A 12,309-nucleotide genomic window follows, 5' to 3' on the forward strand; every position below is an offset into this window, starting at 1 on the left:
ACAAGACACATTAAAAAATGACTGCCAATGTAAGAAACAATGCAGATGCAGATTTATGTAAAATTTTCTCATAATTATTGCTTTAAACAGATATTGTTTGCAGCCATTAGGCTGATTCTTCTTTATAATCACTAATCAATAATTGCAGAAGGCAATATAACAGGGCTTTTGATGTAACTATTTTTGAGTGTATTCATATTACAAAGACTAATTTCTTTTACGAAAAGTAAGAAAAAAAAACAACAACAACAGTCTATTGTAGAGAATGTATACATTTCTACATTTATATGTATACAATAATAGCTTGTAAAATACACACTGATGTCTATGGAAGCGGCAATAATAATCCTTTCATAATTTTTTGATGTGTTTTATTGATATCACACATTGATATCATATCCCATTACAAATATCTAAAAAGGAAATCTTAAATCAAGAAATACCTGCCAGCGAGGTCAGAAAATTTTATTCAGAAGGAAAACAGTAATATTTGTCTTACCTCACTGGGAGATGTTTCTTGGTTTAAGCTCTTAAATTTAACTTCATTTTGATAAATATTTCATTAAACAAGACTTAAGTCATTTTGCTTAAAATTGTTAGTTGTTTAGATAAATGTACTGGTCTGAAAAACAAGACAAAAAAATAAAAAATAAATTCTACCAGGACATGATCTGTTTTCTACAGATTTATATCTTACAGTGCAGTGATGCATGCAGTTGACATTTTAATTTGTATTTTGTTTAGTCATCTTTGTACATAAATGGTAAAGTAGCCTATATCATTCTTAATGTATTTTGCATCAAGATGATTCACTTGCTCCGTCCTTATCATTTTGATGCATGGGTGTATGGATTTGCATGTTTCTTCTCAGAAACGGAATTGTATCATCACAGCTTCATGACCCGCACCCTTCAGCTGGCTTCCTTCAGTTCTGTCTTTCTGATCTGTACTGACTTCTACATTTTCTTGGAGAGGTGCATTTCAAGACCAAGAAATCATGCATTCCTTCCTGCTGGGATGTTCGGTCATGGCGCTGATTTACCTCTCAGGTAAATGGCTGTTTTATACATTAAAAACTGCATTTTTGTTTGAGTTTTAAACGCGGTTCTCTTTCGATGCACTTTTTAAGATATGGGAGGAATTATTTAAGACAGCAGTTCTTTACAACCGATTGATTTGATTTTTGGGTAACACTTTAGAATACTGTTCCTTCATTAATGAATAACTACACAGGAACAAATGAGTAATGCACTATTAACATTGTAGTAACTACTATTAACTAACAAGAAACTCTGATTAACGAATTAGTAAGTAATAGCGTTCAGTCGAATGTGGTAGTTCACTATTAGCTAATCAGTAACTACTATTTTTCATACCTCACTGAAGACTACTAAGAACTACTATATACAGGTTCATAATTAATATTAATAATGCATAATATATAATAAGGTAATGGTAACTCATTAGTAATGACTCAAGTGTTACTACATCTTTCTAAAGGAACTATTAATTATTTGGATCAGTATTCTAAAGTGAAGATCACGGGAACACACTAGTAATGACTAAAGTGATACCAAATCCATTGGAAGGAATTACTATTCAAAATCTTACAAAAATCTCAAAAGCTTACAATGACTTCAGTCAATATTAGGTAGTTATCATGTTAGAATGATGTAGTAATACTTGAGTCATTACTAGTGGGTTACCATTACCTTTTATTAGAAATTATGCATTATTCATGTTAATTATGAACCTGTAGATAGTAGTTCTCTGGGAGGTATGAAAAAAATAGTAGTTATTGATTAGCTAATAATGAACTACTACATTCATCTGAGCGCTATTACTTACTAATTTGTTAATCAGAGTTTCTTGTCAGTTAATAGTAGTTACTAGAATGTTAATAGTGCGTTACTCGTTTGTTCCTGTGTAATTATTCATTAATGAAGGAACAGTATTCTAAAGTGTTACCGATTTTTGTTTTACATTTAAAAGCTGCAGGATTACATTTTGCATATTACAGTTGCCCTAGACTTGTTTTCAGTGTTGCTCTTCCTTCCCATCTGTGAGTGAAAGAGGAAGTCCCACCGCTTCAAAACAAGTTTGCATGTGCCACCTTAAAAATAAACAGTTATAATGTGGGATGCACATACTGTTAAGTGTCTTTGATAATGCCAAGCATGTTTCATGGTTTTACTTCTGCTGATAACTTACAGCAAATGGCCATTGCAATATTAAACCGGTTCTGTCTTATATATTTTCTCTCTGTCCATCTCATAATTTCAGCTGAGGCAAAACATATCCATGTGTTCCAGAAGCCACGATTCCTTGGCGTTAAGACCGATCAGAATGTGATGATGTTCTGTGTGTCGTCTCAGCCGTCTATGCCGGCTCGTGTAGTGTGGTTCAAAGACCGGACTGACAAAGGCACACTCAACAACAGCCAAAGAATATATATAAAGGAGAAGACTGAAAAAACAAATGCCTCTATTCTCATAAAGAAAGTGGAGGTTGAGGACAGCGGCATTTATTTTTGCAAGCTGAATGATACTCTTGGACCGGGAACTGCGCTTGACGTGTCCAGTAGGTGATGATTTGTTGTTGATGTCATTCACTTTCTTTCTCCGCTAGCCTGTTTACCATACTTGTATTTCTTTGTTTCTTCCATAGGACATAGTAATCCCCAAGCTATCTTGCGCAGATCTAGAGTCAAGGATGTTATCATTTTCCTTCAGGCTTTTCTGTTGATTTTGTGCATTGTCGTTCCTCTGGTTCAGTTTTACAAGCTGGTAAGAGCCACAAACGTTCTCTATTACCATGTGCACTTGTGTGAGGTATCCATCACTGTTTGGTGACTCTATGTGAACTAACTCATTGATTTGCAACTACATGTCAACTGACTCTCATTAGAGTATTAGACTGTTTGGTTTAGTAGAATAAGTTGACATGTGGTTGCAAAGTTACTTATAGTCAGTAGAAAATTGGTTGAGGAGCATCAAAATAAAGTGTTAGCGGATATTAAACAGGCAGTCTACTGATACTCTAATGACTGCTAGTTGACATGTAGTTAGTTGAATATCTAAAGTGGACCATCGAAATTAGTTTAACCAACTTTTTAGTTGTTGTTTTTTGCCATAATTCAGTTATCAATGAGCAAAAACAACAGTTTCTCATTGTGTTTGGTTTCAGGAGAAGAAAGAAGAAGCGGATTATGAAGAACCTGAGGATGATCACATATATGAGGTGACGGTTTGGGTTCATTCGGTTTGCTTGTTACTGTCATGTGTTGGTTTATGGTTGGTTGAGTTTTAAGCTCAGAGTTCTGCAACTATTGTTGCATGCACTACAGGAAGTGAAAACACACATGGTCTGTTGTGATAGACAATGCATGAAATTACACTTGTGATGTACAATGCGATTTCATTACACAAATAGGAACATTTCTAAACTTTTCCTCGAATTTGATTGGCCGAGCGGTGTTCAATGAGTTCAGTTGGTCTGTGTCAGTTTGCACTGCAAAAAATTATTTGCTTAGTATTTTTGACAAAATGTAGGGAATGCACAATATATCGGCCGATATATGTTCATTTCTAATGTTATCGTTATCAGCTCGATAAGAAAATTTGGCCGACATATTAAAGCACTGTATTTAATAAATGTATTATTTCCTTCAGCTGAGACTTGATGGTTTTGAATTGCATGAAATATGATTGAAATCAGTTCAAAAAGGAAAATACAGTAAAGTGCAACATGTTCAGCCCAAGTCTGTCATATAGGCTACATAACAATGGTCAATGTATCGGTTATCGGCTTTCAAATATAAAGTTATCGGTATCGACCAAAGTTTTCATATTGGTGCATCCCTAACCAATATAGTAACTTAGTTATTAAAGTAGTTATTATCCTTGGTGTGAACGGGCCTTAAGTAACTTTGCAATTGCATGTCAGCTGATTCTACTAATCCAAACCCTAACACCTAACCCTAACTTAACAGTTTGCTAATACTCAACTAAAAATCGAATGAGAGTTAGTTGACATGTAGGTGCAACGTTACTTGCACAGTCAAACAGACTGTCTAAAGGGGACCTTCAAAATGAATTATAACCCTGATTCATTCACCAAAGTCCCTTTAAGGCAAGTCATTTCACTCGGCGGCCATCTTTGAAACGCGGCTATTTCAGTCATGCACGTGCAGCTCCTATCTCTCTCAATGGGGAAACATCAAACTCTTTAAAGCTGTTCACCAAGCTCACGATTAAAATTTCATATTTAAAATCACCAATGAAATCTGACAACAACTGTCTGAACACTCAAATCATGACCAAAAATGTGCATTTTTCAGGCTGGACCAGCCAATGCACATGTACAGTCATAAGCGTGTGTCTCAAAACACTGACTGTTTCTATTGCAACTGGAGCTTCTGAAAGCAGCTGCAGTGATGCAATGACTTTACCACTTATTCCTCCATATTGTGCGTTGTACTTTCTCCCATTCATAGAAATATGAGTGCACAGTATTTGTATATCTAAAGTCTTTGGTCTTTTGGTCTTTGGTGCTGTTAGTAGACACTCAACAGTTGATTCTGCTTTGGCTTCACTTGGAATTAATTTACAAAATAGACGAAGTAACCAGCACTAATGAATTATAGACCTTTTTTCCTGTGTAGGAATTGATCGTTCTGTCTATATTACAGTTTTTCCCGATTGCAGACACATAATTCATGAAACTATTTTCTCAAACTGTAAACACAATCTCATAACTACACACCAACTCATACAAACCTCAAACTTTCATCATGTCTAATCAAATATTTTTGTAGTTTCTTGGTCTTCTGACAAGAATTTCTCTACCTAGTCATTTCTCAGTTCTGCAAAAATACAATACATGTAAAAAAAAAAGGACGTTCAACGGTTTACTGAACATAAAGTAGTGAGTTTTCCTTCATCTAAAGTACTGAGTTCTGTAATCATACTGTATGTGTAAGCTGTATGAAAAGCCTGTGTATGTACATAGCACATAACATGATTAAAACATGGTTAAAACCTGAACATGGTTAAAACCTGTATAAAATGAGGGCATTTTCGCAGGAATTATGAAGAAAACTGGAATGTGTGTGAAAACAGGTGACGTTTTAAAGGGATAGTTCACCCAAAAATGAAACTTCTGTCATTAATTACTCACCCTCATGTCGTTCCAACAACCATAAAAGTAAAAGTGAAGATCTTTTTGATGAAGTCTGAGAGCTTTCTGTCCCTCCACTGACATCCTGCGCAACTTCCACTTTCAAGCCCCAGAAAGGTAGTAAAGACATCATTAAAGTAATCCATGTGACTTCAGTGATATAACCTCAATTTATGAAGCGATGCAAATGCTTTGTTTGCGGAAAAACATAATTTACCACTTTCTTTACAAAATATTAATCTCAAACGCTCGTTCACGCTACAACGTCCGTTCTCGCGTCAACACAACACAGCGGCTTCAAAGTGGTAGTTGCATAGACTGTCAATGGAGGGAAAGAAATCTCTCAGATTTCATTAAAAAAAATCTCAATTTGTTCTCCGATGATAAACGAAAGTCATATTGGTTTGGGACGGCATGAAGGTGAGTAATTAATGTGAGAATGTTCATTTTTGGGAGAATAATCCTTTTAAACATTTTATGAGATGTCTTTGTTTTGAGAACTGAATTAATGGTTTGGAAAATTGTGTCAACTGAATCAGTTATTATAGTGTGTTATCAATCGAGAAAAACTGTAATAATTCATAAATGAAATGCATGGCTTCCTATGTCTTATTACTTTAGTATACTACTTTGACAACATCACATGCTCTTAATATTCTTTGAAATCCATCTGTTTTTTCCCGATTCTCTGTGTGCTGTACAGGGTTTAGAAATCGAGCATTGTGGTGGTGATGTATACGAGGACATCTCTGTTTACGCCCAGCCCACAGAAGCACCATGGGAAGTTGAGTCCCCAGACCAAGAGTGAGAAAAACACATCCAGATATCAGCTTCAACACCAGAACAATGATTACGTTCAGTCCATATCACGACTGTACATCTGTTTGTGCTGTATGCACACTGATGATGGCACTGAGTGTGAGTGTATGTTTGAAAAAGATTTCACTTAAAGCATGAAACTGTTATCTCGGAAGGAGTAACCATGCCGTTTATATACGTTTTGATGATGTTGTGGAATTTACACATTTACATCACAATATTCCCAGCTAACAGGGACCGTTCTCAGATGTGTACTGTCCTTCTTCCAGTAATGTTAATAGAAAGTTCGTTCAAAGTTATGGTCTTTAATAACATTGTCAAAACGTAGTTGTTTACACATTATTCATGGAACGTTTTTCTGAAATATTTTAATTGGACGGTATATCATGTTTTTTATTTTTATTTTACCCTACTACTTTTTTTCAGATGGTTCAGAGAACATCCAAATGTAACATTCCCGTAATACTTGCAAAATGATAAAATAGAGAAAACATTATGTAATGCTCACATAACCGAGAATTTTTTTTTTTTTTTTTTTTTATGTTCTGAGAACATTGAGAAATAACGTTTTCATAACTTAATGAGAACGTTAGCAAAACGTTCTTGGAACATATTTTTGTTGGCAGGGTTGTAATACATTTAACATAAGTTTTTATTGTTGTTTGCTTTATTACTCAGTTTATCAACTGATATTGTGTATGTGCTAGTTTTTTTGTGTTTTTTTTTTTTTGTGAGTGTGTTTGTTTTATAAATGCACTGGCTCTGGCTATTCTTTCGTGATAATAAGGTGCTGTGTGTGTGGAAATAAAAATACTAGTGGTAAGGAACTGCTCAAAGCTAAAGGAACCTGCAAATCAAATGTCTACTTTCACTTCATATCTGTTAAAATAAGCATCAGGTGTTTTCCACAAAGCAGCTTTTTTCGGTATATTTTCTTTGCATTCTGATATAGACTCCACAAGTCTGATGATCATTTGAAAGAGCATCTGCAAAGAACATTTGACCGTCTGTACAAGGATTTAACATTGTCAATGTCACGAATTTGCTATTTGACTAGTAAAATATTGCAAAATCCTAAATACGTGTTCTTCATTTTATGTTAGTATTTGCTTTGATTTTTTTAACCTATAGAAAACAGATCGCATTTCAGTTTGGACTGTACAGTAGGCCTATATATGGATTAAGTAAGCCTACATACTTGAATGGAGACTGAGACTGAGGATAATACACATGTGGAAAAGAGAGAGAAAGAAATACAAAAAGAGACACAGACTGACAGAAAGAGACCGTGTTTAGTCTTCTAATAATAAAGTGCTGTAAGAGCTGCAGGGAAAGCGCGCCATCTTATGGCCATTCAGACAAACTAACAGTCGAAATCATTTTCAGGCTGGAATACACACGACTTTTCAACAGATTTAACACCTGTTGTGCCGAATTTCGACCCCCTGCCAAATTAAGTCAGTACATGACTGCCTAATCCACAACTAATCCTAAACCTACCAATGCTAGGGTGGCATAATATAATTTGGGTGTCGAAATTCGGCACAACACTGGGCCAAAGAGTCATATACTGGCTCGGTATCACAGACAGGGTTTAGATTAAGCCAGGATTAGGCCCAAATTTAACTAGGTTTTACAAACGTGCCTTAAAACATTACTGGTGTGCATCTTGAGATAAAACAATGGCACTTACATATTTTAAGATACAAGAGACTTCTAGTTAAAACAGCTCACGCGTGCATTTTAGTCCGGGACTAGACTTAAGCCTTGTCTGTGAAACCCGGGGTTTATGTCATAATTGCGAATTTTAAAGTCCTAAATTCTCATAATTTTTACTTTTTAATTTCAAACATTTTATAATTATGACGTTTCAGAGCATTAAATGGGCTTCCATATTCATATGATGATGATGATGATGATGATGTGTGAGATCCTCAGTTGTTTAGTGTATGATGTTCAGTTTTTCTTAAACTTCTACAAAGTCCACAAGTGTGTGTGATGTTCTGAAAAGTGCTAACATCGGAAAACATTTTCTTTTGAAAGGATTTGATCAACTTTCTTTATATTTCATAAATAAATTCACAAAATATATTAAGAATTCAAGTTTTTATTGAATGTCAGAAATACAAAAATACATATTTTTTATGTAATCGGTAATCACTGCATTTTTGCATATTAATGTCACAGCTAGAATGAAGGATTCATTAATAAATAAATAAATAAATAAATAAATAAATAAATAAATAAATAAATAAGGATAAAACTATGCATAATATAAAATCTATAAAATGTTTAAATAAAATAAATCTATAAAAAATAAATATTAAATAACAATAAATAATAAATATCTTAAATAATTATTAAAATGTAATATCTTTAATATAAATAAAAGCTAAACAGAATAAATAAACAATATAACTCTTTTTCAACTGTATAACAATGAATCTGCAGTAATAAAAAGAGGAGTGTAAACACTGATTAATAACACTGAAATATTTTTATGTTCTTTTGTAAATGCGAAGCTTCTAGAAGTCCCGTCATTAAGCCTGAATGTTGAAGGGGAAATGCTCCAGCTGGTTCATCAGACTTATGACCCGTTTTCTGACGATCTCCCATTCACCTCCGTCCTCCTGTGAGAGCAATGCAACATTAGGATGAGTTTCCACATTTACAGCTGAGGGTTCATCTTTCTATACTAGAAGAAGAATCTCACCTTGTTCAGGTCTGTCATTTGTCTCAATCTTTCAAAATAGAGATGCAGCTTTTTGTTCTTCTTCATTTTGTAATCGCCCTGCATTCAGAAAGAAAAGAATGAGTTCCTCTGGCTCGACTGCTGATGACATATACGTATATATATGCAAATATAAACGCACTGTACTCACACACGAGCGCAGTCCATCAATCTGCGAATGGACGATGTTTAAGAAATCATCAAATTTTTTAGCATCCCAGGGCACGACGGCGTCGTCAAAGAGGCCGGTGATCTCTTGCAGAGCCTGGATGACAAACAGGATCTGCTTCTCAGGCTGAAAACAATAGAGATACATATATGAATATAGCTTCATAATCAACAGCACAAATCAGGGTTGTTGTTTTTTTTGTGAAAAATCATTTTTGCTAACCTCTGCTCTTCTGTGGTTATCGATCAGCTCATATGGGATAGGGTTGATGCCCTCACGGTCATTATTGATCTCACCCTGAAAAATATTCAGAAACAGATTTAATGAAGAGACTATATTGAACAGAGTGAACAGATTCAGATCTTAAAAAAAAAAAAATTGTATCGTATTTGATTGTTATGGGTCATATAGTATGATATTGTAAGAATATGAAGTTCATCAGTTTTATTCAAAGGCCAAAACTGAGCAGAAATATGAAAGTTGCTGTAGAGGTTGACATTATGGCCAAAAAGTAAGATGAAATTCTGATAGCTTGTAATGTAAATCAGTATAACAGATACTGACATATATTCATGTAAGTATCAGTAGATCTCACAATAATGTGTCTTAGTAAGATGATATTTAAATGTTTAGTTTTATGAACCATATATAGATATGGAGCAAAGATGCAATGTAAATAAACAATACAATCAATCAATCATCAATACAATGATGATTGACAGATTAAACTTTCCTCAAAATTTTTCATCATATTGATACCAAGTAATCAAGTAAACCTAAGTTACTTCACGTAAGTGTTCATCTTGAAATATCCCCTAACAATATAAAAGTTATTCTTACGTTTATTTTACACACTGGACATTTCTACATTGTACTAAAAGACCTTTTACTTACTAAATGTGTGAATTATCAATGTGAAGATTGTGGTTCTTCAGCTACATTTAGAGACCTTATAAAGTCATGTATCGAATATGATACAGTATAGGGATAAATAAACTTTTTTTTTACACATCCATCAAGACAATTTTTTTAAATACAAATGTTAGTCTCTCAATGAATAGCCAAAAAATATAGGTAGGCCTATGAAAAATAATTATAAAAAAAAAAAAAAATCGGAAGACATTCTTTAAGTAGAAGAAACACTCACCATCGTTCTGATGAGATTCAAAGAGATTCTATGGTGGTGCTGAAACTTTGATTGACTTTCTCGACCATGTTTGGTCCACCTGCAGCTCAGCGCAAGGCTGATACACACTGCCAGAAGCAGGCAGAGCTGAAGATCCAGACGAACATTCATTCTGATGTCTCGAGTGATGATCAGTGATTCCACAGGTTGATCCGGTTGATGAGCTGCTGCTGCTGTTTCAGTCCTCCGGTTGTTCTTTACTGCTGGTGGATGATCTTGTGTCTTCTCCTCCATGCTGTCCTCTTATATATGCTATGTCCTTATCTCATGAATCGAATATGAGATTCACTTTTCAGATGTCAGCGGCCACACACCTGAGCGATAGGTATACCACAGTGCGCAAGCTCGAGACTGAGTGGGGGAAGTTTAGCGTTTCATCAGAATTCCTACAGTGATCTCTCATTGTGAACAGTTAAAGTAAATAACAAATACATTACACTTGAATAAATACAGTATAAACGCCACAGAAGACCTATTGGTAATGTACAGTATAGCCCTAGCCAACAATAAAACTGAAGAGAGAGAGAGTGAATGGACTCGTGTTGCCTTAGATATATAACGAACACGACTTCTAAATAAATAAACAAAGAAATTACACGATAGGTTTACTGTTTATCAGAATAAAGCATAAATCAATGTTGGAAACCGTAAATATAACCTATATATTAATTAGCCTACACAAATGTTTTCATACAGTGTGTGTGTTTTGTTTATTAATTTATTTTGGTAATTTGTGTCTGTTTGTTTGTTGTTTGTTGGTTTGCAGAAGAAGAATCGTCATGTTTCTGTGCGTTTGCGTGTGAACCTTGACTTTTACTGTAGAAAGAAATTCCAAAGCTGAATACCTTAGAAAGTGAAATCGAAAGCCAGTGACGTCACGAGTCGTGACGACATAGGCTACCTATTTCATATTTCATATTTCAAATAGCCTATTGTCAGTTTGGAAAATGCTGCCAGGTAATGCCTTGAGTTGAAAACACACGACAGATGATGATGATGAAATGATGAAGAAAAACAGATAATGATGATGATAATAATAATAATAAGAAGAAGATAAAAAAAAAAAAATCTGGTTTAAATAGTAAAATTCCAAAACCCTTAAATAAAGGTGAATGCAGGTAAAGTGGGACACTTTTTTGTTAAATGTGTGATTTAGATACCTATGTTTCTTTTCTTTTCATTTCTTTTCTTATTTTTGTTAACTTTAAAGTCCAGCTATTTCAATTTGAATACAGTTCATATAAAGTGTTATTTGCAAGGTATAAACATTTTGAGATCATGTATCCGTGACAATGTTAGCCAGATGGTCTGGTAAATGGGCCATCCCTGATTTATCAAAAATGATATTAAAAACATTAGCACATATCATTAAACAAACCCAAAAACATATAGCTTAGGCTATGAGTAAAATTCAGTTCACTCAATGCATGTGTACAATTTAAAACAATAGATAGAACATGTTGTGTTGACATTAAATTTAATGAAATCTGAATATTGGAATGTTTAGAAGTGAAAATGAACTCTACAACATAATAAAAATGTGAACATGCAAGGCTACCAAAAAAATGAATAAGAGGACCATTCATTAGGGCTTTTTTTCTGTCTATTTTCTCTAAATTCACTTTAATTATGTTCATATCTTATAGCTCTATATACTCTGCATCTAAATGTTGCTCCTCTCGTCCTTTCCTCCCTCCACAGATTGAATTTAATGCCTTCTTTCTTTCCTTTCTTCCATCTCTGACTTGAATTTCCTTGTTTAATGATACATGTCAACTATAAAATAACCAGTGAATGTCAATTTGAGAATAATTACTGAAGGTTAAAGGTCGCCCCGCTTTACATGAATCCCACTTTATCTAACACATTCAGCCAAAGTGGGCCAGCAATATTTAAACACAAGAAAACTTCAAGCCTTTTAGTCTTTGCATTTTATTCCTTTGTTAACTGTAGTAACAAACAATAATATTTGTTTGAATTTAGTTAGCAACCTTAAGTTAAAATCTTATGTCTAAGGGTTTTCTTTCATATTGAGGGAGTTTTTTGATGTGTGGCCACGACCACCAGTGTCATTTTGCATCAACCAAAACTAAACGTACATGGAAAATAGCAAATAAACTCTGACTCATAAATGAAGACATATGAAATAGGAATTTTAATTTATTTGTTTTGAAACTCATGTGTGAAGAGTTGTAGAACAACCATATTTTTCTTATGCTTTATTTT

The 12,309-nt window shown here is 34.1% G+C and overlaps 2 protein-coding genes across 3 annotated transcripts; one reads left to right on the forward strand and one right to left on the reverse strand.

The window, feature by feature from the left end:
* Positions 1–869: 869 nt before the first annotated feature.
* cd79b (CD79b molecule, immunoglobulin-associated beta) lies at positions 870–7,076 on the forward strand. Of its 2 annotated transcripts, none has more exons than XM_084434868.1 (5): positions 870–1,049; positions 2,313–2,580; positions 2,668–2,786; positions 3,187–3,240; positions 5,882–7,076. In XM_084434868.1, exons 2-5 carry the CDS (start codon positions 2,352–2,354, stop codon positions 5,984–5,986), a joined length of 507 nt encoding a protein of 168 aa, XP_084290994.1. In that variant the 5' UTR covers positions 870–1,049; positions 2,313–2,351; the 3' UTR covers positions 5,987–7,076. The 2 variants fall into 2 exon arrangements, with proteins under 2 accessions (XP_084290994.1, XP_084290993.1); XM_084434867.1 differs by having other exon boundaries at positions 916–1,049; positions 2,284–2,580.
* Positions 7,077–8,537: 1,461 nt separating this feature from the next.
* Positions 8,538–10,317, reverse strand: ifnphi4 (interferon phi 4; the record flags this gene model as incomplete). Its single annotated transcript, XM_084433500.1, has 5 exons — positions 8,538–8,627; positions 8,711–8,788; positions 8,880–9,023; positions 9,120–9,194; positions 10,045–10,317. 5 exons carry the CDS (start codon positions 10,315–10,317, stop codon positions 8,538–8,540), a joined length of 660 nt encoding a protein of 219 aa, XP_084289626.1.
* Positions 10,318–12,309: the final 1,992 nt, after the last annotated feature.

Source organism: Rutilus rutilus (genome assembly GCF_951802725.1).
Source record: "Rutilus rutilus genome assembly, chromosome: 16".
In the NCBI taxonomy this organism is placed as follows: domain Eukaryota; kingdom Metazoa; phylum Chordata; class Actinopteri; order Cypriniformes; family Leuciscidae; genus Rutilus; species Rutilus rutilus.

Bases quoted from the DNA above. Each gene is read 5' to 3' on its own strand.
- cd79b (XM_084434867.1), top strand. From the start codon at position 998: ATGCATTCCTTCCTGCTGGGATGTTCGGTCATGGCGCTGATTTACCTC. The intron at 2,581-2,667 runs GTAGGTGATGAT...TTTCTTCCATAG, and splicing joins AACTGCGCTTGACGTGTCCA to GACATAGTAATCCCCAAGCT. The intron at 3,241-5,881 runs GTGACGGTTTGG...TGTGCTGTACAG, and splicing joins AGGATGATCACATATATGAG to GGTTTAGAAATCGAGCATTG.